Here is a 23,939-nt window from a genome sequence, read left to right as displayed (position 1 = left end):
CCTGATGCTTGGTTAGAGATCTGAGCCAGGCCGGGGAGGCTGCTTGCCAACTTAGCAAGGCCCCCATTGGTCAGCAGCTGGTGGATAGCTGTGGGCTTCCCACCAGGAGTGGCTCCCAAGGAGGAGAGAGTGGTGGCCACAGGAATGGTACGGACAATGGTGCTGGTGCCCGTGGTGATGGCACCCAGGCTCTGCATGGGGGTGGGCAACTTCACGCTGGTGGCCTGTGGGACACACAAGCCCAGGTGATCAGAAGCTATTGCCTAACAGCAACATTCAAGTGTGGAGGGCCCATAGCATTAAAGGCTATCCTATACTGTGCACCTACTACATGCAAGGTAGTCTTCCACACATTTTCCATATACTATCTTACTTAATCCTCAAAACAACCTTTGAAATACTGTTATTACCCTAATTTTACATAGTCAAGGAAATAAAAATACAGAGAAGCCAAAAAACTTCCCCAAGGTCACACAGTAGTGATGGAGCCTTAACCTTTGGTAGCTCTTGGGGGTGAAGTCAGAAGGCTGGCTGTCTTGACCCAGACTCCAGACCCAGTTTCCCTGCCAAATCCAATTAAACTGAGAAGGCCTCCTCCTAACTCCTGCACAGACCCATGGGAGGAAGGTGTGCACCTGTGGAGCTGGCCCTGGGGAAGGGTTTGCTGGGAGGCCAGAGGTCTTGCTGCTGATATCCTGCAAGCTGAAGCTGAGGCCTTGAAGGAGGCTGCTGGCTGATGCGGCCCCTAGGAGAGGATATAACACATGTCAGCATAGGCTCAATCTCTTATCCCAAGAACAGCCACACTCAGCCACCCTCCACAGCCAACTAAAGTACCACTGCTCTTTTCCTGGGACATCCCCAGTGCTCTCAGAAAGATGCCAGGAAGGGCTCCCTGGGCATGCACACTGCATGCCCTCATGAAGAAAAGTATTCTGCTAGACACACTGCCTTGGGTTTGCTCCACATATCCCCACCTGCTCCAAACCACCTGTCTTACGTTTTAGACAGTTTTAGGAAAACCGAAGAGAGCTTGAACCCCACTTTTCAGAAATCTAAATTCCATCCTTTCCAGGGAAAAGGACAGTTTCTTAAGCCAAAAGAATTCCAAATACCTGATTTCATTTCACTACACAGTCGAGAGGCCACAAAGCAAAGAGGGAGGTACTCCTGAAAGAGGACACCTCCAGAGCCTTGGCCCTTCTGGGCTCAGGTAATCAGCCATCATATGTAGGGTGAGGTGGTGAAAGCAAGGAGACAAGCAGAGGCAGAAAGGTGTCTCGGTTTATTTTTTTTTTTTTAAAGATTTTATTTATTTATTCATGAGACACACACACACACACACACACACACACACACACACACAGAAGCAGAGACACAGGCAGGGGGAGAAGCAGGCTCCATGCTGGGAGACCGACGTGGGACTTGATCCCGGGTCTCCAGGATCACACCCCGGGCTGAAGGCGGCACCAAACCGCTGAGCCACCGGGGCTGCCCGGTTTATGTTTTGTTAATGCTAGTACACCACAATCCCCAGTTTTCTGCAATCAGATATGTTTAAAAACACCACAATGAACACAATACACACATCTCCCACCAGCTATTTCTCTTCCTTATAGTACAAGAGATACTACCTGCAGACTGGGGTATATACTCGCTGTGAATATTAAAACCAAAAACTCCCCCACCTCAAAGTTAATTCCAGCTTCACATCAAGCCTCTATGAAAGCCTGCCAACTCAGGGGAACATTCTTTAGATTCAGCTGCTTTCCCAGGACCACCTCCAGCAGCAACCCAAAAGAGACTTTGCTGGGAGGCTCAGAATGCTGAGCTACCAGATACCTGGGAGGGAGCTGCCAGGAGAAGTGGCCACCAGACGGCTCTGGAGTGTGTGCAAGGCACCAGGTGCTGTGCTGCTGGACACTGAGGAGGCTGGGCTGGCTGAGACTCCCCCTTCAGAAGCACTTGACCTAGAGACAAAAACAGGAGCTCTATTATCCAAAGGTTAGAGGGCAACAGGCGCTGGCAACACAGGAAGGGTTCAGAGTGGGGCCCAGCAACGCTTATAGTAACGAACACTAGAACCCAGAGTTTCCTTGTCCCACCTTCCGAATTCAGTCTCTAGTCCTTCTGAAAGTCAGGCCTTAAGTTAAAACTTCAAACCAAACCTTGAAGCAATAGCTATGGGATGCTCTGCAAACTTTAAATAAAACAAAAACAAAAACAAAAACCAACCTCTGAGCTAACCCCCGAAAAAAGACAAAGATCCCACTAAGAAAGAAGTCGTATTTCCAAACTGACAAAATCCAACCTCCACCATCTTTCCAAGCACTAAATCAACCAGAAAAAAGGTAAAGAGAAAGAAAGGAACAGAGCCAGAGAGGCCAAGAAATAGACTCACTTGGTGGTGGTGAGAAGCCCTGTGAGCTCTTTGGCCCCAGCTGAAGCCTGCCCCAGCGTCATGGTGATGGGCTTCCCTCCCACAGCTGCAAAACAGAAAACACCAAGGTCACCAGTCAGTCCTGGCTGGCCCCTACTTTTCAGAGTTTCACAACCTAGGCTAAATGCAAAATATTACGGACAAAGATTGGTCAAAGAAAAATGAAGATCAAGTACAGTAGAGTAGGAGAGTGAGAGTTGAGAGTTCTATTTTTCTTCTATTTTTTAAACTTTCTGGTATATTTTATTTATTTACTTTAAGATTTTATTTTTAAATAATCTCTATACCCAACAGGGGCTCAAACTCACAACCCTGAGATTGGGAGTCACATGCCCTACCAACTGAGTCAGCCAGGCATCCTTGGAATATTTTCTTATCTTTAACTGAAACTGGTAAAGAACAAAATATAATGATACTCTGAATGACCCCTGAGCTCCCTCTGATCCTCATTCTGCCTCCCCGATCCTAGCTTAGATCAGGTCACTGTCCATGTCTGTCCCATGTGCTACCGCATGTCCTCTTTGCTCCAGACACATCTTACACTGAAGCAGAGGCTCAGCTGTACAGTAAGTAGTCACCAAGAGAGTAATGCTATGTGGTTTGAGACAGCTCAGTTTTTTTTAAACAGGCCAAGAAAAACTCACCTTCTGGAACTCCTCCTTGGGAAGGAGTACAAGGCCCTCCAGCTGTGTCCCCTTGGGAGATAAGGGATACCTTAATCTTCGGTCGCTTGGAGGTCTTACTGCCAGGAAGAGGACTGGAGGGATGATGGCGCTTCAGCTGGACCCTAAGATCTTCTTTCTCTGCCTCTTCCGTTTGTTCTGATGAAATGGGAACTAAGAGATGGACCTGCGGTAAGGTCTTCCACAATCCAAAAAAGCCCAAGAGACACTGACAGCACCAGCATGGGCATGACTATGTGTCACACACAAAATCACACTTCAAAGGCAACTGCCAATGCTTCAATCCCACCTCACTCAGGTCCCACCTGTGGTACAAGGCCACCTTGCCCTTTCAGAGGATGGTCCCATCCCCATCCCTTAACCTGTTCTGGAGACAGAAGGTAGGGGGCTCTGAGTTGGTGGGAACAAAAAGAAAGGAGAAGATACCTTAACCCTGCCTACCGAAGGCCAAACAACAGAGGACTCATTACAAGGAATCGAAGCCATGCTTCCTGGACTCAATGTGGTAATTTTCCTGTTTCAGGCCCACCCCACATCACATAGCTGGGGGACAGGAAACATCCCACAAAGCAGTAGTAGAGGAGCACACTACCCGTCCTTTCTACAGAGGAGATTTTCACAAGGCTCTCAGAGTCCTACTCTGTCCTAAGAGCCCAAGGTTGAGTGTTTGGTTGCCAAATGAAGGCAACAAGAAGAATTATTGCCAGGAATTGACGCTGGCTTTGAGTAGCTACTAGGTAAAGGAGCATCTTAGCCAAGACAACTTTATTGCTCCTGCCCAAAAGCAACAGGGCAACAATGGCCCATGTCACAAGTAGTCCGCAGGTCATTTGTACTAGTACAGAGAAAGGCCAACTGTTCACACATGGCCTTCCCCCTTCACTGAATCAAACAGACTCATCTTGCACATGGCCAAGCCTCTCGGAATCTGAAGTTATCCTTCAGGCTTCCTTAGAGATTCCCTTCTCTTTAAAACCAGAAGCCGAAAAAAAATAAATAAATAAAAAATAAAAAAATTAAAACCAGAAGCCGGGCAGCCCCGGTGGCACAGCGGTTTAGCACCGCCTGCAGCCCAGGGCGTGATCCTGGAGACCCGGGATCGAGTCCCACGTCAGGCTCTCTGCATGGAGCCTGCTTCTCCCTCTGCCTGTGTCTCTGTCTCTCTCTGTGTGTCGCTACGAATAAATAAATAAAACATTAAAAAAAAAATAAAACCCACCATAGGCCCACCATAGGCCCTCTTTTTAGCATAGGCAATCAGGGGTAGGGTGGGGAGGAAAACAATAGTCCTATGAGGATGGCAGGCAGGGATGGGGCTCCTGGCCTGGGCCACGGAGAGCTACTCCAGGCCACAGGGTATAACCAGCTAAAAGAATCGCTTAGGGAATAAATGCACTGACTAAAATCAGAATAGGAAGGCAGGTAAAAGGGAAAGGAGCTACAGGTTTTATGCTGGTAAATGGCTGGTGTGCTTGTAGCGGCCAGGATAGAAGCAGGAAACCAGAGGCGCAGGGAGAAAAACACACAAGGAAACTCAGGTTCACAGGCAATAGGCCACAGGCACATACAGGAGAAGCAGAGTCAAGAGCCACAGGAGACAAAAAAGGAAAAACCATTAGAGGCAAACAAAGTATGGAGAAAAAGCAAATACTATGGAGGAGTAAGCAAAAGGAGTCAGCCAAGAAAAGAATCAGAAGACAGAAAAAGGAAAAGAGAAAAGAACAGCAGGAAACCAGAGACAAATGAGAGGCAGGATGAGGAAGAAAACAAGGAAGAAGTGGAGAGAAGCAGAGAGTAGAGCGTGAAAAGGTGAGAGGAAGAGCAATACTCACCAAAGAGACAGGAGGAGGTGCCGGGAGGAAGAGCTTTCCTCACCAGCATATTTTGTTTCAGAAAAGCAGCAAACTGTGCTGGAATGAATCAGAAAGAATTACAGTATCACAGCCAGCCAGAGAAAGGAGAAAAGGAGAGGGAGTAAGAAAAAGACATGAAAATGTTCTAGGAAATGGTCAACAAGGGCTTTTTCCAGAATTACTGTATGGGTTTGAAACCTGACTCTTAGCAGCTCCATGGAATCATGTATAAACTGAAAATAATAAATGTACCTGCTCATGGGGCCGTTGCCAAGACTCAATGAGCAACAGCAACTCAAGTGCCAAGAAAACAGCATGGCAGGTAGTCAGGGCTCCGTAAAAGTTAGCTATAATCATTCCCTCTTGCCTACGAGCCCTACAAAAGCCAGGGCGTTATGGCTGCTGCTCTGTGCCATGATACTCCAGGTCCCATTTCTAACCCAGATCACCAATCAGCCTTCCAGAACTCCTTAGATTTACAACTAATTATCCCCTCCAGAAGCAAGCAGACCACTGACTCTCTGTTCATCAAAAGCGTCTTGGAACATCACCCACCCTAAACTTGGCTCTGGCCACCACTTAAGAAGATCAGGTCACAGACCACCCACGTGGACCCTAGCAGCCTGGTTTGTTTGTTTGTTTGTTTGCCTTCAACGATCCGCTCACACATGTTCCCTGTTAGCACCACTCTTAAGGGCATCCTCATAAGAGGCCTGAGTTTAAGTCCTGACCCTTCGGCTCCACTAAAAGAAACACAGGGGAAGTGAGATCAGCTTGTCACCTCTGCATATTTCTACTTGACAGCCAGCTCTTGTGCTACCTCTTTCCAAGTTCCTGAGACTTCCGATGCTGCATGCTCCTGGATACATCACCAAACACAATGCCCAAAAGGCCTTACCTTGGGGCTGCCCAATTGGACCAAAGTGGGGGGCAGAGGAAGAGCTATGGTTTCCTTTTTCCTTGCTCACAAAACTCCCTTTTCTGTAGCTTCAGTAGCACACTGTTCTCCAGACTCTGATCTCAGCCATACAAACATTTCCCAGACTAATCTAAAGCCTATCTGGAGAAACCCCAACAAACTTCACAGAAAGTCCCAGTGTGGGAACCTTAACTCTTCAAGGGCACAACAAAGAAAGGGCATGATGCCAGCTGAGTTGCCCTGGAATCTGAGAAATAAAACTAATCACCTTGTCCACATGACCTGAATAGTGCCCTGACTGCAGGAGTGGCTAGGCAGGGCCTAGAACAGAAGTAGCTTCCCTAATTGGGAGTCAGAAAAAAAATTTGAGGCAAGTACACACGTAGTCAGCTCATAAAACCAAACTTCCCCAGAACACCAAAGCAAAGCTATAATTAGTGGAACTATACAGCTCCACTAATGCAGAGACCTTTTGTGATGTCTTACCCTTGAAAACAATCCTTGGTATTCATTGCAACCTAATTTTGTCTGGACAGAAATGTGGGAAAGGGTGCCTCTCCCATGCTCCTGGAAGAAGCTACAGATGCCAATACTTTCCAAATACCACATGACATCACTCTAAAAGATAAACTGAGGGGCCCCTGGGCCAAGGAGCCTATACCTTGGGCTTGTTTGTGGGTCAGCACAGCTTCCGTCCGCTGCACATGTCTCTTCAGGAGCTGAGAGCTCCCAATCTGACTGGACTTCTGGGCAGAGGTCGCTGTGGTCACTTTGGTCTTGGGACTTGAGGTGGGGCTGCTAGATACACTGGAAAGATCCTGGGTAGGGTGAGAAGGATAAGAGCTGAGCCAGATATTTGGATTTGACCACCAATTATCACGTCCCCCTGGAATTCCCTGGTCAGAAATCCTCCCCACTAGAACTCAAAGTACTACAGCACTGGCAAGGCAGACAAGCATCCCTAGCAAGTGAAGGAATCAACTCCACAGCTAACTTCCCTAACAAAAGTGCTCCCTCCCTGCCTGCATCACCTCTGAGCCTGAGGGTGAGGCAGGCAGCTTGGCAGCTGGTGAGGCAGGCCGACTGCCCCGCTCAGGGACCTCAAAGGCCAAGTCTCTGCGGGCTGCATCCCGAGGCTTCTTCTTCTTCTCAGCATCCTGATCCCGAGGCTCAGAACCCATATGCCCCTCGGCGCGAGTCAGCACTCCAGTCAGAAAGTCCACGATCTCATCCTAGTGTAAAGAGAGGCCCAGACTGCTGAGTCCTCAGTCTAGGGAACAGGAACCTCCCCAACAAGCTCAACTCAATTCAATTAACCCCAGCTTTGGCATCGGGTGTGCCGATCCCTCTCCATGCACACAGAGCCAGGCACAAACCCCAGCCTCAGCCAAAGACCAGCAGTAGCCTGCACCCTGACACCTCTATGGGGTGGCACACTGGGGTAGTGTGTTCCCCCATTCCTCCAATAAACCCCTTCTCTGCTGATGCTACATACAGCTTTCCCTTTCTTCCCCTCCCTTTCCCCTTTTCTTTGCTTGATTTAGTTCTACCAGAAGCCCCACTGGATACTCCCATACCCTTCAGAGCCAAAGAAATTGGCCAACGAGATCAAGGCTAACAGGCTACAGAAAGGCAAGCCTCACTGAGAAAAACACATTAAAACAACTGTGTACCTGAATACATCTGTCCACCATGCTCTGAGTCAGCCCCTCTGATTTCTTCTTTGCTTTGCTTATTCTAAGAGACAGAGAGGAAGAAATACTTAAACATTCCATGGCATAATACGGGAGCAAGAATGGCTTTCTCTTCTGTGTTTCTTCTTCTCTTCCTGTGCCCAGGAAGGAGGACTACATTAGCCCTCTAGCAGGTATCACCACCTCTCTGAACCTTAGCTTCCACATCTGAAAAATGGGGAATCATAACACCTCACTCATTGACTTGTGGGGATTACGAAAATAATATATGTAATGAGATCAGTAGAAGAGGAGAGGTGGTCACAGGTTAGTTCTAAAGAGATAACAGTAACTGGCCATAGATGGCTGCACTCCCCTCTTTGGAAGCTATTTTTAAAACCCCTGGCTTTTTTTTTTTTTTAAGATTTTATTTATTTATTCATGAGAGACACAAAGAGAGAGAGGCAGAGACCTAGGCAGAGGGAGAAGCAGGATCCATGCAGGGAGCCTGATGTGGGATTGGGGCCCGGAACTCCAGGATCATGCCCTGGGCTGAAGGCAGACACTGAACTGCTAAGTCACCCAAGAGTCCCTAAAACCCCTGGTTTCTGACAGGGGGGTGGCAGTGGGTCTTGGCAGAGAAAAAAACAGGGCCCCAAGTGACAGGGTAGAGAACAACATTCTGAGCTTCCAAATTCTGAGACCCCAATTTACTAGCTGTTGGCCTCTGACATTGTATAGCATCCTCATCTTACAGATGAGGCCAGCAAGTCCCAGAAGTTAAGCAGTTTTTAGCATGGTTCTTAGCAAAGCAATCAAGACTAAATTGAGGTCTCCTAATTCTCAGGACAATACCCACGCACCTTGCAATCACGTCTCATAAGAAGCCTCACAATACAACTCCCACTAAGGTATTCTAACCTCTCATGTTCCCTCACTGCCACTCAACACACACACACTACCCTCCTATAGATAAGAATGTCTGAATAACCAACAAAGACAATGTATTTACAAAAAAACATTGCCTTGAACACTGAAGAATTAGATTCTAGGCCCACAAAAAAATGGCCAAATAACAAAAACCACGACTTCTCTAAAACATCTTTGGCTAAGAAACTGACAAGACAGGTAGGAGCAGGTACTTGCTTTAAGCTTATTAGCTAAAGCACACAAATGAAATTAAGCTCTAAGATTGAGCATATTAAAAAAAACAAAACAAAACAAACAAAAAAACAAACAAACAAACAAAAAAACAAACACGAAGCCCAGGTGCCCGGGTGGCTCAGCGGGTTAAGCATCTGTCTTCGGCTCTGGTCAAATGATCCCATGATCCTGGGATTGAGTCCTACATCAGAGTCCTTGCTCAGCAGGGAGCCTGCTTTCTCCCCCTCTCCCTCTCTCTGCCTGCCACTCTCTCTGCTTGCTCTCTGTCAAATAAATAAATAAAATCTTTTTTAAAAAAGGAAGCCAACAAATGACACCACCTATCTTTCAGTACATTTCATGAAATCATCATTAAAGACCCTACAGGCGGCTCGTCTTGTAAGGAGCCAGTAGCCATCTCAATGACCTAAGGTGCCCATTCTAAACTCCAGCTGTTTTTATTCTATAATATATAAAAGGATGTTTAATACGAATGAAACTTATGTTCATATACATCTTCAGTAAGATACAAAATATAAAGAAATGCCTACTCCAGTGAAAGCACAATGACCAAAACTGCATTCACTGTTTCAAATTATCTCCTTCCCACAGAGTAACTACTAATCGCAAACGGAAATATAGTAACTTGACAATGGAGAAACCTGGAAGATGCCACCTTCACACATAACAACACCAGTGATAAGACATATCAACAACATGTATCCCCAGGGAGGATGCACCGAGGGCTTATCATCTCTGGCATTTCTGCCAAAAATGCTATGCTCAACCTAATCACAAAAAAAAAATGTCAAAAGCCTAAATTGAGAGACAGCCTACAAAAAAACTGGCCAGAAGTCTTCAAAATGTCAAGATCATGAAAGACCTAGGAATATTACCAAACTCAAGAAGACAAGGCAGCTAATAACAACATGTGATCCTGGATTGGATACTGGACAGAGAAAGGACATTAGTGAGGCAACTGATAGTATCTGTGTCTGTAGATTAGACAATAGTATCATACAATGTTAATATCCTCATTTTGATAATATACTCTGGTTATGTGAGATGTTAACATTTGGGAAATCTGAGTTAAAGGTACCTAAGAATTTTTTGTACTGTTTTTGCAACTTTTTAGAAATCTGAATTAGTTTAATATGTAAAATGGTTTCCCCTTTCAAAGAAGATTTAGTATCTAGTTATATTACCACCTCATAGGCATTCCTCCAACACTACAATATGGCTCTCTCACAGTTCTGGGGAAGCTACACACCTGAGATTATCATCAGCTCCCCCAACCACCACCAAGCTGTTCTCAGCCCGAATCTTCTCTCGGAAATCCTCCATGGCTTCGGGATGACACTGTAAGGAATTCTGTCCAATGACAAAGAGGACTGGAGTCTTCATATCCAAGAGGGGATCATCCACATCCTGAAACATGTATAGTTTTTATAATCAGCCAGTTCCTATTAACTGAGCACTGACCAGGCAAGTCTGCTGAAGGGAGTCAGCTGGGCAACTATAGTCATTAAGCACCAATTTGTGTAATGCACACCCCCCCTTATTCTCACCAGCCACTGACCCAGTAATCAGCTGCACTCCATGCTTACCCCTCTGGGACCATCCACGGTGAGTAAAGGAAACCCAAGGCAGACAACTGCAGTGACATACTCCATCACTGACACCTGGAAATAATACAATAGTTTGTCTAAAGGTCAAATGACTTTACTGCAGCTACACCATACCCAGAGTCCAGAGGTGGTCCAGACTTATCAGCTAGTCCCCATCTCTTCCTCCCCAGTACTAATTCCCAGGAGAACCAGCCAGTGGCAGCAGTAAGATCACAAGACACAAGATGGAGCCCTGAGAGAACCCCAGCAGAGGGCTGAACCACAGGACGGGAAGTTCAATGCTTCCATCCTATTAATTCCTATACTTAAGTCCTCCTATTCACTTTTCTCTCCACTGATAGCAAATGCAATCAGGAGAGCACAAATGTTGTTCTTCTCCCTTAAATGAAGAAAATCTATTCCTTTTTAATTTAATGGTGAGCTCCTAGGCACCCCAAATTTGTTGGAGCAGTTGCTGACTGAATTCTGCTATTCCCAAGACCAGGGTGTAGAGGGAGGTCCTTCCTCCAGTGGCCCTAGATGTCATACTTAACCACACCACATGAAGCAGTATAGGCTCCACTTACTTGATCCACTTGAGAATAGGGGCTTTGGACAGGTCAGGAACACTTATGCAAACTAATGTACATATAAATGTATGTAAAATAATTAAGAAAGGTTCCTTGAGGTCTTAGAAAGGAACAGAATATGAATATAACATCAAATTCCAAAACTATTAAAATTTATGCCTGCTAGTATCTTTTTTTAAGGTAGGAGAATAGTACATACATTTGGGAGTGGAAGAGGAATATTTTTTTCAGAGATATATGCTGAAATATATACAAATGAAATATTTGGGATTTTCTTTAATATTAAGACTCCAATTTTATTTTATTTTTCAAGATTTTATTTATTTATGAGAGAATGAAAGAGCATGAGCAGGGGGAGGGGCAAGGGAGAGGGAGACACAGACTCCCCACTGAGTAGGAAGCCCAACTCAGGGCTCAATTCCAGGACCCTGGAATCATGACCTCAAGCAGAGGCAGATGCTTCATCGACTGAGCCACCCAGGCGCCCTATTTGGGATTTTCCTCAAAATAATTAGAGGAGAGAGAAAGTGGGCAGGGGTAAGATGAAAAAACCTGGCCATGAGTTAACTGCTGGTAAAGCTGGGTGAGGGGCCCATAGGCTTTATTTTACATCTGTTCTCCTTTTAGGTTTCTGCTTAAAATTTCCACAATAAAGTTAGAAAACAAAGTTAGTCTTTTACGCCTTAAAATGCCATTTATATAGGCAGATCATCTACCACAGTGTCTGGAACATAAAAAAGGACTTAATGGTAGCAATCAGCAGCAATAGCCTATTATTCTATCCCAAGACAACTTCCAAATGAGATGTGAATTACTTACGTGACAGGCCACCAAAGCTCCTGTATTCCAACCAATCAAGATAATAGGTTTGTGGGGGAAATGGCTGTGTATCTTTGAGGGAAGAGAAAGAAGACAGTAAGACAGGAGGACATAGCTGGGTGCAAAACAAGCCCAGCATGCTGGGCATGCCACAGTGAATTGAAACAAGGGCACTCTCACCTCCAGCACTTTGCTTCTCACTGCCCCAATCATATGCTCGAGACACTGCAGAACTCCGACCCCACTACCATTGTTCAGCAGATGGGTGGCTACAGGGATGACCTAAAGGAGAGAAAGTGGCAGCCATGCCAGCAGAGATAAGTTTCTAATCTTCTCTCAATTCTGCTTAACCTACCCTAAATCCCTTCAACTTTAGATAAGCACCATTCAAATTAAAAACAAAGAGAGTGGGGGGATGCTCAACACTTAAGTCCATCCATTTGGACCCCCTCCCACATTCTGTCGCCTCAGTCCTTCAAGACTCTACTCCAACCAGGAAATAGTTCCTCTTATTCCCACACATACCTTGCCTAAGCAGGACAGCTGAGACTGCCAGAAGCGGTGGCGGCGTGAGGTGGGAAACACGGAGCTAGAAGGCCCGGAGGAGGCAATGAGAATGAGAGGAGAGCCAGGGAGTTTGCTCTAAGGAAGAAGAACCCCAACAGAGAACCAGTGAGAGAGAGGTGTTACTCCACAAAATCCTAAGCATCCCAATACCTTTCTTATTCCAAACAATGCTAATTTCCTTATGAAACTATGCTAAAGCACTATACACAACCAGTTATTAATGGGAAAAGTTATTTATTATCCTCTTACTAAGGTTCTGAGACTGAATTCTAAAAATTTCATGGGCCATAGTTAAGTTCTGAGCTCCTCTGACTTGCCATAGTTAAGTTCTGAGCTCCTCTGACTTACTGGTTTATTATGAGAAAGTACTCCCACAGCAGGATCCCAGGGCCTCTTCAGCAAGAGGGACAAGGCCTCAGCTCCTGCAGCCCCAGTCTTCGTGTTAGATGACACAAGCATCCGGTCAATCAAAGTAGGGATCTAGAAGCAAAAGCAAAGATGCTTCCAGTGAGAAGCAGGAGACCTACCCACCAGCAGGAATTGGGTGGGAGGAAAGAACCCCATTATGAGTCACAGACAGACTTCAACTAAGCCTTTCAAACTTTACTTGGGGGCAAAAGTACAAATAAGGAGATAGTTGAAAAGTATGCCTCCCATCATTAAAGGTAAATGGGTACAATCCTTTAGAAAGAAATCTGGTGATATGTATCAAGAGACTTAAATTTAGTGCTATCCCCTTCCCAAAGGATTCTATTTCTCAGAACTTTTCCTAACAAAATATATCAAAAATATACACATGGGGCTTGGGGCGGGTAGGGGTGTGCGTAAAAGACAAATTAATTCTCAACAATGATTAAGGAGAAAAAATAACCTAAATATATCTATAAGAGAATGATTATGCAAGTTATCCATGTAACTAGGTATTAAAGTTAATTTAAAATATTTAAAAGAATCTGTAATAACATAGGGAAATAACTTTGCTAAAATGTTAAAGAAAAATAGAAAACATAAAAATTACCTCTACTCAGAAAAAAATGCTATTAGAAAATATGCCAAAATATTAATAGTTATCTTTATGGAGTTATGGACAGCTTTTTTCTTTTTAGATTTCTGTATTTTCTAATATCCTCAATGAACATCAGTTGATTTTATAAATTTTTTTTAAAAATCTGCATTTTCCTCTAGAGTATTGCCTTCAAGCTTTGACACTTTAAAGAAATCTGTTATTGTGCCCAAAATAATATTTCCTATGTACTGTGTGTACTGTGACTTATACCATATCCTATTTTTTACTAGAAAATGTGACCTCATAGATGTGTAAGTATAGGTTTTGGACATGCTGATGCTTACACTGAGAAGAAATATTTCTATGAAAAAAAAAAGAAGAAATATTTCTGTGAATTCCATATTACCCACAAAAGGTCAAAGTGACCTAGGGGAAAGGAAAGAATTTCAAATGTTTAAAGGTAGTCTTCAGAAAAGCAAAAACAGGGGATCCCTGGGTGGCGCAGCAGTTTGGCGCCTGCCGTTGGCCCAGGGTGCGATCCAGGAGACCCGGGATCGAATCCCACGTCGGGCTCCCGGTGCATGGAGCCTGCTTCTCCCTCTATGTCTCTGCCTCTCTCTCTCTCTCTGTGTGTGACTATCATAAATAAATAAAAATTAAAAAAAAGAAAAAGAAAAAAAAACATTCTGAGAAAGTGAAGAATGAAAAGTACTATGGTGATGCAGGTTGTAAAGTCAGCCCATAGCTAATGCTATTCCCAACAGTGAAAACCTGAGAGCTTTTCCTCTAAGATCAGGAACAAGATAAGTATGCCCACTCTCACCACTTTTATGTAACACAGCAGTACTATTAGTCCTAGCTGGAGCAATTAGACAAGAAAAATAAAAGGAATCCAAATTAGAAAGGAAGAAGTAAAACTGACACTATTTGCAGATGACATATTCTATAGAGAAAATCCTAAAGACCTAACCAAAAAGCTGTTGGAACTAATAAACAAATTCAGCAAAGTTGCAGGATACAAAATCAATATGTAAAAATCTGTTGCATTTCTGTACACTTGTATCAAACTAGCAGAAAGGGAAATTTAAAAGACAATCCTTCTTACAACTGGATCAAAAAGAAAAAATACCTAGGAATAAACTTAACCAAGGAAGTGAAAAACTATGCAATTAAAAATACAAGACATTAATGCAAGAAACAGAAGAAAACATAAATAATGGAAAGATATTCTGATATTCTGTGCTTATGGATTGGAAAAATACTGTTAAGGGATCCCTGGGTGGCTCAGCAGTTTAGCACCTGCCTTCGGCCCAGGACTTGATCCTGGAGACCCAGGATTGGGTCCCGCATCAGGCTCCCTGGATGGAGCCTGCTTCTTCCTCTGCCTGTGTCTCTGCCTCTCTCTGTGTCTCTGTCTCTCATGAATAAATAAATAAATAAATCTTTAAAAAAAAAAAAAAAAAAAAAAAGGAAAAATACTGTTAAAAGTGTCCAAACTGGGCAGCCGGGGTGGCTCAGCGGTTTAGTGCCGCCTTCAGCCCAGGGGGTGATCCTGGAGACCCGGGATCAAGTCCCATGTCAGACTCCCTGCATGGAGCCTGCTTCTCCCTCTGCCTGTATCTCTGCCTCTATCTCTCTGTGTCTCTCATGAACAAATAAATGGAATCTTTAAAAAAAAAAATATGTCCAAACTACTCAAAGCAATCTGCAGCTTCAATGCATACCTATCAAAATTCCAATAGAAAAAAAAAAATTCCAATAGCATTTTTCACAGAAATAAAACAACATTAAGATTTGCATGGAACCACAAAAAAAACCTGATTATCCAAAGCACGAGAAAGCTGGAGGCATCACGCTCCCTGATTTCAGGCTATATTAACAACCTGCAGTAATCAAGAGTATTTTTATACAAACACATAGATCAATGGAACACATAGATCAATGGAACAGAATAGAAAGCCCAGAAATAAAGTAACACATATATGGCATCTATGGTTAGTTAACTTATAATAGAGAAGCCAAGAATATAGAATGGCGAAATAAATGGTGTTGGGAAAACTAAACAGTCACATGCAAGAGAATGAAACTGGACCAGTACTTTACACCATACACAAAACTTAATTCAAAATGGATCAAAGACTCAAAATGGATAACTCAAAATGGATCAAAGACTTCAACATAAGACCTGAAACCATAAAATTTCTATAAGAAAACATAGGCAGTAAGCTCCTTGACATCTGTCTTAGTAATAAGTTTTTGAATCAGACACCCAAAGCAAAGGCAACAAAAGCAAAGTAAACTATTGGGACTACATCAAACTAAAAAGCTTCTGCATAGCAAAGGAAACCCTAACAAAATGAAAAGGCAACCTACTGAACAGGAGACGATATCTACAAATATCCAATAAGGGGTTAATACCCAAATTATATAAAGAACTCTTACAACTCAACAGCAAAAAAATAATCCAATTAAAATGAAGATCTGAATAGACATTTTTCCAAAGATGACATACCGATAGCCCACAGACACATGAAAAGATGCTCAACATCACTCATCATCAGGTAAATGCCAATCAAAACTACAGTGAGAAATCATCTTACCTCTGTTAGAATGGCTATTAGGAAAAAGACAAGAAATACCAAGTGCTGGCAAGGATGCGAGATAAGGGAACACTGTGCACTCTTGGTGGGAATGTAAACTGGTGCAGCCACTATGGGAAACAGTATGCAAGTTCCTCAAAAAATTAAAAACAGAACTACAATATGATCCAGCAATTCTACTTCTGGGTATTTACCCAAAGAAAATAAAAATACGAACTCAAAAAGATATATGCATCCATCCCCATTTTCATTGCACCATTATTTATAATAGACAAAAAATGAAAACAACCTAAGTTATTTGAATGGATAAAGAAAATGGGGTGTATGTACACACACACACACACACACACACACACACACACACACACACACACAATGGAGTATTATTCAGTCATAAAACCGAAAAGAAATCTTGACATTTACTACAACATGGATGGATCCTGAGGGCATTATGCTAAGTGAAATAAGTTAGACACAGAAAGACACTGCATGATCTTACTTATATGTAGAATCTAAAGTAAAAAATAAAACAACAGCAACAAGCTCACAGATATAGATAATAGATTGGTGGCTGCCAAAGGCAGGGGACTGGAGGTGGACAAACTAGGTCAAGGGTATCAAAAGGTACAATCTTACCATTTTAAAGTAAGTAAGTCATGGAGATATGATGTTCAGCGTAGTGACTATAGTTAATATTGTATTGCCTATTTTTTTTAAAGATTTTATTTTATTTATTTATTCATGAGAGACAGAGAAAGAGAGGCAAAGACACAGGCAGAGGGAGAAGCAGGCTCCATGCGGGGAGCCCGACTCAGGACCCGATCCTGGGACTCCAGGATCACGACCTGAGCTGAAGGCAGCGCTAAACCACTAAAGCCACCTAGGCTGCCCTGTACTGCCTATTTGAAAGTTGCTGAGAATAGATCTTAAAAGTTCTCATCACAAGAAAAAATTTTGTTAACTATGCACAATGACACATGTTAACTAGACTCATTGTGGTGATCATTTTGGAATATATACAAATATCAAGTCATGTTGTACAGCTGAAACTAATAAAATGCTATATATCAAAAAGTTCAAAGACAATACAAGAAAATAAGCTGCCCAGGCAATGACAAGAATGGACAGTAATACTATTTTAAAAAGAACAAGACTAAAAAGATTTCTCCCTAAGAAATTAAGGGGGAATATATCATCAGACTACCTCAGCTTAATTCAGGAAACAAATGTTCATGCCACAGCTGCTGTTACAAGGCACCAGGCTTATAATCTATGAGGGGTAAGGAAGACAGACACACAAATAACAAAAGAGGCTATTAATAAGTGCCAGAAAGAAAGAGAAACCCCACACTGCTGATTCAAACCATCTGACAGAGGAGGAGAAAGTCAAGAGGCAATTTTCATCTGAAGATGCAGCATGTGAAATGAGATGTGCTCTGCAGAATTCCAAGAGAACATGGGGAAAATGCTTTCCAATCAGTGACACTAGAAAGAAGCAAGACTGTAGGGCTTATTCTTTGCAACTTATTCTGTAACTACAAGCCACTCAACACCTTGAGTAAGAGAATCTGATCTGAATTAGACTTCAAAAGCTTTTATCTGGCAGGAGAGTACAACTCTGAAACAGCAAAGTCTTGAAACTCACTTTCCTTCAATACACACTACTTAGAAATAATTAATCAATACCAATTTCTCTGCTTGGAGCTGGTAAACCAAGCCTCACTGGTCTTTCCAACACTGCATTCACTCTCAACAAAAAATTAAGAGGCTAGGGTGTATACTCTCTCTGCTCCCTTCACAATGGCTCTAATGCTGAAAGTAGCTGGCCCAAGAGCATGATCCCATTCACCTTCATTTCCATCCAACAGGTACAATTAAAAGGAAGTAAAAGACCTTTACTTTAAAAATTGTTAAGACATTAAAAAAAGAAATTAAAAATGACACAAGAAAATGGATATTCTATGCTTATGGATTAGCAAATTTAACATTGTTAAATGTCCATACTACCAAAAGCAATCTATAGATTCAACTCAATTCATATCAAAATCCCAATAGCATTTTTCAGAGAACTAGAGCAAATAATCCTAAAATTTGTATAAAACCACAAAAGAGGGATGCCTAGGTGGCTCAATGGTTTAGCACCTGCCTTCGGCCCAGGGCGTGATCCTGGAGTTCCAGAATCGAGTCCCATATTGGGCTCCCTTCATGAAGCCTGCCTCTCCCTCTGCCTGTGTCTCTGCCTCTCTCATGAATAAATAAACCAAATCTTTAACAAATAAATAAAACTACAAAAGACCACAAATAGCCAAAGCGATCTTGAGAAAGAACATCAAAGCTGGAGGTATCACAGTCCCAGAATTCAAGATATACTACAAAGCTATAATAGTCCAAACACCATGGTATTTTTTTTTAATATTTTCCTTTTTTAAATTTATATTTTTTAAAGATTTTATTTATTTATTTATTTATTTATTTATTTATTTATTCATTCATTCATGAGAGACATACAGAGAGAGAGATGTAGAGACACAGGCAGAGGGAGAAGCAGGCTCCACACAGGGAGCCCAATGTGGGACTCGATCCCGGGTCTTCAAGACCACACCCTGGTGGGATCCCTGGGTGGCGCAGCGGTTTGGCGCCTGCCTTTGGCCCAGGGCGCGATCCTAGAGACCCGGGATCGAATCCCATGTCGGGCTCCCGGTGCATGGAGCCTGCTTCTCCCTCTGCCTGTGTCTCTGCCTCTCTCTCTCTCTCTCTGACTATCATAAATAAATAAATTAAAAAAAAAAATTAAAAAAAAAAAAAAAAAAAAAAAGATCACACCCTGGGCCGAAGGCGGCGCTAAACCTCTGAGCCACCCGGGGTGCCCCAAACACCATAGTATTAACACAAAAACAGACACAAAGATCAATGTAACAGAATGGAGAACCCAGCAACAAACCTACACTTACACGGTCAATTAATCTATGACAAAGGAGACAAGAATGGGGAGAAGACAGCCTCTTTAATAAAGAAATGGTAGGGCCACCTGGGTGGCTCAGCAGTTGAGTGTCTGCCTTGGGCTCAGGGCGTGATCCTGGAATCCCAGGATCGAGTCCCACATCGGGCTTCCTGTGTGGAGTCTGCTTCTCCCGCTGCCTGTGTCTCTGCCTCTCTGTGTCTCTCATGAATGTATACAAAAAATCTTAAAAAAAAAAAAAAAAGAAATGATGTTGGGAAAACTGGACAGCTACATGCAAAAGAATGAAATTGGACCACCTTCTTATACCATACACAAAAATAAACTCAAAATGGATTATAGACCTGAATGTGAGATCTGAAACCATAAAACTCCTAAAAGAAAATATAGGCAGTAACCTCTCGGACATTGGTCTTAGGCAACATATTTACAGGTACACCCCTAGGGCAAGGGAAACAAAAGGGAAATAAAGTATTGGGACTACACAAAATAAAAAGGTCTTGCACAGCAAAGGAAACCATCAACAAAATGAAAAGGCAATCTCCTGAATGGCAGAAGATATTTGCAAATGATATATCTGATAAGGAGTTAATATCCAAAATATGTTAAGAACTTATGCCACTTAACAACAACAAAATAATCCAATTTAAAAAATGGGCAGAGGACCTAATAGACACTTTTCCAGAGGGCATATAGATCGCCAACTGACACATGAAAAAATGTTCAACATCACTAACCACAAGAGAAATGCAAATCAGGGGATCCCTGGGTGGCTCAGCGGTTTAGCGCCTGCCTTTGGCCCAGGGCGCGATCCTGGAGCACCGGGATCGAGTCCCACGTCAGACTCCTGGCATGGAGCCTGCTTCTCCCTCCTCCTGTATCTCTGCCTCTCTCTCTCTCTCTCTCTCTCTCTCTGTCTATCATAAATAAATAAATAAATCTTTAAAAAAAAAGAGAGAGAAATGCAAATCAAAACCACAAAGAATTACCACTTTATACCAGTAAAGATAAGAAATAACAAGTGCCAGGGAGGATGTGGAGATAAGGGAACCCTTGTGCACTCTTGCTGGGAATGTAAATTGGTGCAACCACTGGGGAAAACAGTATGGAGGTTCCTCAAAAAATTAAAAATAGAATTACCTTTTGATCCAGTAATTCACTACTGGGCATTTACCCAAAGAAAATGAAAACACTAATTTGAAAAAATATATGCACTCTATGTTCACTGCAGCATTATTTATAATAGCCAAGATACGGAAGCTACCAAGTGTCCATCCACAGATGAATGGGTAAAGATTACGTGGTTTATATACACAATAGAATACTACTCCCACCATAAAAAAGAATGAGATCATGCCATCTGCAAAAACACGGATGGATCTAAAGGATATTATGCTAAGTGAGGTAAGTCAAGGAAAGACAAATAACATATGACTCCATTTCCATGTGGAATCTAAAAAATAAAACAAGTAAACAAACTAAAAAACAGAAACAGATTCATAAATACAAAGAACAAACTAGTGGTTGCCAGAAGAAAGAGGGTTGGGGGGATGGTGAAATAAGTGAAGAGGATTAAGAGATACAAACTTCTAATAATAAGTCACAGAGATGAAAAGTACAGCATAGGGAACAGTTAGTAATATTGTAATAACATTATCTAGTGACAGATGGTGACTACGCTTACTATGGTGAGCAAGGAGTAATGTACAGAACTGTCAAATCACTATATTATACACCTGAAAGTAATAAAACACTGTATCTCAACTATACTTAAATAATAAAAATTAAAAATAAATTCAAAAAATTTTAGCGAGAAACAACCGAAGTACTCATTGTGAACTTGATAATCTAAGAAAACAAGAGCCTGTCAGTAGAGGAACCACTCCTGAGAGCACAGCCTAGAGTGGACAGTGCTGGAAATCTTCCCACCCCACAGTCCTGTACTCGGTGAACACCTAAGTCTGCTTCTGTCCTCATTTTCAACATGCCTCCCTGGTAAACCCTTCACCTTCCCCATGATAATTCAATTCTTTTCTCACCTCACCTCAGAGGTGACTCAAACCACAAGCTGCAGGGCTGGAGAGGCTAAAAGTACATTTTGGTTTTCAGGCCTCACACTTCATTCTGGAGACAGCAGGGCTAAAGACGTTTACACCAGACAAAACGTAAAATGATACCATGTCTCCTATTTTTAATAGCAAAGCAAACCTGTTAGCTTCAGTCATGTCCTCCAGGCTGACCAGGCAGTGACCTTGCCCAACCCCACTTTCTGAACCTACAGCAGAGGCTGGCCAACCTAGGACAAGGGGCAGACGCCAGTCATAACCTTACCTTCCCTTTGAGTGTCTGCAAAGCATCTAGGTAGGCGGCCAGCATGGGCAGACTCAACGTCTCCACCAGGGTGGTATGCAGCCACTGGATCAGCTTGGTGTCCCAGCTCACACTTGCCAGAGCCTGCCGCACTCTCCTTGCACACTTGTCCACGGCAACACGGCGCAGCACTGGCTCATTGCAAGCCTAGAAGATGTAAGTGAAGTGGTAATACATGAAGGCCACCTTGTTAATAACTGGGGCAGGTGGCAAGGGAACAACAAGTTAGTCAGCCAGTAAGGCTAAACTAGGGAGGGAACACCATGGGGCCGTTTTCTGGAGTCTTACCCCTTCATTGGCCAATCGGGCAAGGCGGTCAGACTGCAGGGCTTTGAGGATCTTGTTAAATAGCTTGTTCTGGGCCATTGTCCAACCAGTCCTATAAGAGAAACTCAGAGGAATTAAAGTCAAACATCGGGACACTCCTCATGCATGTACATTGTACAAAGATGTTTTCTGTCCACAATATGAAACAATATAACTCAAAGCAGCTTAATGCAAGACCACTGAGCTAAAGCACAACACCTAGATTTTGGTCCCAATCCTGTCCATAAGTCACTTCAGCATACATTTGTATTAATATATACACAAGTCAAAACCAGTTATGAATGAAGTTTTTTACAGTGCTAGCAAAGCTAATTATTTATCTAGAGGCTAAAATAATCCATTAATAAAAAATAGCATGGCACCACTGCACAGATATATTTGAATTTTACAAGTTTAATATTTCACATTAAAAGACAGGATAAACAAGCATTTCAATGTACTAAAACCTCAGACTAAGAGGCCTATTTAAATTACATTTAAGAATATAAACAGGAATATAACAAATGAAGCTTTTCCCTAATACTGCATCCCATACTACTACTCTCCCTTTTCCATGTATTATTTTTTATATTTTTCTGTATACTACACAATTAACAAATTTCCTTTTGAATGCTCTGTTCCATATAAGTTAACACTGTACCATCTCCTCATGACACTGGCATACACACTTCTACTTTGATTAGGGAAGGCTTTGTGTATCCTCCTCCAATTCAGCAGTAAACATCCACAATTAGAAACTAGTTCTACTGCTTTTGTTCCCACCTCATCACACCTAGTACAGTGCAAGGAGCTTATTTAAGTCTCCCCTCAGCCCACTCCTGGCAATCTTAACGACTAATACTCCAACTCTGGACAGTAACCTTTCTAAAGAGACTAAGAAAAGGTAATAGAAGATGCTCAATTAATATATGTTTATCAACTCTCCCTACCACACACACACACAAAGCTAGTGATTAAGTTACCTTTAAAAAAACAATTTATGTGGATGCCAGACCCAAATGAGAACCTGGAATGAGATCATAGTAGCATTTCAATCAGTAAGGTTAAAGTAAATAGGGCTGAGACAACCACTACCCAATTGGAAAAAGAAAATCTAGACCCCTACACATCACTCTTTACACCAAAATAAATTCTAAGTAGAAAAGTTAAATAGGAAAAAATAGTTACTAATAAGAAAAAGTGGTAAATACATACATATATATATATATATCCTAGAATGAGTAAAACTTTTCTGAATATGACCTAATACCTAAAAGCCATAAAAGAAAGATAAATGTTAAAGATACAAAGATAGGGAGGGCTAGGGCCTAGGTGGCTCAGGTTATGACCCCAGGGTCCTGGGATTGAGACCTGCATGGGCTCCCCTCAGCAGGGTGCCTGCTTCTCCTTTTCCTCCCTACTTGTACTCTCTATCTGTCTCTTTCTCTCAAATAAATAAAACCTTTTAAAAAAAATAAAGATATGAAGATAAAAATTTCAAACTTCTACAAAGGAAAAAACTAAACTATTATAAAGTCAAAACACAATGGAAAAATAACTGTCATTTCATCGAAATAGAAAAAGTCACCAGAAAATTAGTGAGAAAATGATAAAATACTCAAAACAAAAACAATGGGCGAAGAACATGAAAAGGCAATTCACACAAAAAAATTAGTCAACTCCCTCCAAAATCAAACATGCAAATGAAAATCATAAAACATTATTTTTCACCTATCAAATGGGTAAAATTAATTTAATAATACTCTGTACTGTGAGAGTATAGGAAAACAGGTCCCTCCATACTTTGTTGATGGAAATATAAATTAGTACAACCTTTTGGAAAATCAATTTGGAAAATCAATTCTGGGGAAAAAAATCAATCAAAATAACCTAAGGCAGATCATGTCACTCTGCTCAAAGGCCTTTCATGGCTCTACTTCAATAAGTTACAAGCATGTCCCTCCTTGCAGTGGCCTATCTGGACCCTACTGCCTCTCTAACCTTATCATCCATGACTGCCCCTGACTCCCTGAACTTCACCACATTGCCCCACCCTACCTGACACACATACCCTATATGCTTCCACAACACAGACTAGGCCCTGGTCATCCATTCCTTCTACCTGAAACAATGGCTCCCTCTCCAATCTCTTTCAGGTCGCTGCTGAAACATTCATTACCTTCTACTGAGGCTTTTCCTGACTCACTCTTATTTAAAACTACTAATACCCAGATTCCTTAGTCCCCTTTCCAGCCGTGTGACCACCTCCTGCTCTACCCATTTTACTTCTTTGTTTAGCGTGTCTCCCTTTGCTACAATGTAAAGTGCAACATGGCGGGGATTTTTGTTGGTTTTAAGTGTTATATCCCCAGAATGTAAAACCGTGCCTAGCACACAAAAGACA

The 23,939-nt window shown here is 42.4% G+C and overlaps 1 protein-coding gene across 15 annotated transcripts in view; it reads right to left on the bottom strand.

Moving 5' to 3' along the window:
• The window catches only part of KANSL3 (KAT8 regulatory NSL complex subunit 3), a 43,173-nt gene that overhangs the window by 8,170 nt on the left and 11,064 nt on the right, over window positions 1–23,939 (bottom strand). For 12 of the 15 annotated variants that reach the window (XR_008664828.1, XM_055328149.1, XM_055328148.1 and 9 more), the window contains 17 exons: window positions 21,518–21,608; window positions 21,191–21,376; window positions 12,643–12,774; window positions 12,253–12,369; window positions 11,908–12,009; window positions 11,728–11,799; window positions 10,319–10,393; window positions 9,982–10,139; window positions 7,569–7,632; window positions 6,927–7,127; window positions 6,557–6,713; window positions 4,956–5,033; window positions 3,085–3,276; window positions 2,402–2,486; window positions 1,843–1,970; window positions 636–745; window positions 2–224 (listed from right to left, as the gene is read on the bottom strand). Coding sequence is in view for 14 of the 15 variants with exons in the window: in XM_055328149.1 (XP_055184124.1) it covers window positions 2–224; window positions 636–745; window positions 1,843–1,970; window positions 2,402–2,486; window positions 3,085–3,276; window positions 4,956–5,033; window positions 6,557–6,713; window positions 6,927–7,127; window positions 7,569–7,632; window positions 9,982–10,139; window positions 10,319–10,393; window positions 11,728–11,799; window positions 11,908–12,009; window positions 12,253–12,369; window positions 12,643–12,774; window positions 21,191–21,376; window positions 21,518–21,608 (2,171 nt within the window). In the remaining variant the exon portion in view is untranslated. Of the gene's footprint in view, window position 1; window positions 225–635; window positions 746–1,842; window positions 1,971–2,401; window positions 2,487–3,084; window positions 3,277–4,955; window positions 5,034–6,556; window positions 6,714–6,926; window positions 7,128–7,568; window positions 7,633–9,981; window positions 10,140–10,318; window positions 10,394–11,727; window positions 11,800–11,907; window positions 12,010–12,252; window positions 12,370–12,642; window positions 12,775–21,190; window positions 21,377–21,517; window positions 21,609–22,518; window positions 22,563–23,939 lie in introns of all 15 variants that reach the window. The other 3 variants (XM_055328162.1, XM_055328161.1, XM_055328150.1) reach the window with 2 other exon arrangements.

The sequence above is a fragment of the Nyctereutes procyonoides genome, unplaced genomic scaffold (assembly GCF_905146905.1).
Source record: "Nyctereutes procyonoides isolate TBG_1078 unplaced genomic scaffold, NYPRO_anot_genome, whole genome shotgun sequence".
Classification (NCBI taxonomy): Eukaryota; Metazoa; Chordata; class Mammalia; order Carnivora; family Canidae; genus Nyctereutes; species Nyctereutes procyonoides.
This window is presented reverse-complemented; position numbering and strand designations above follow the sequence as displayed.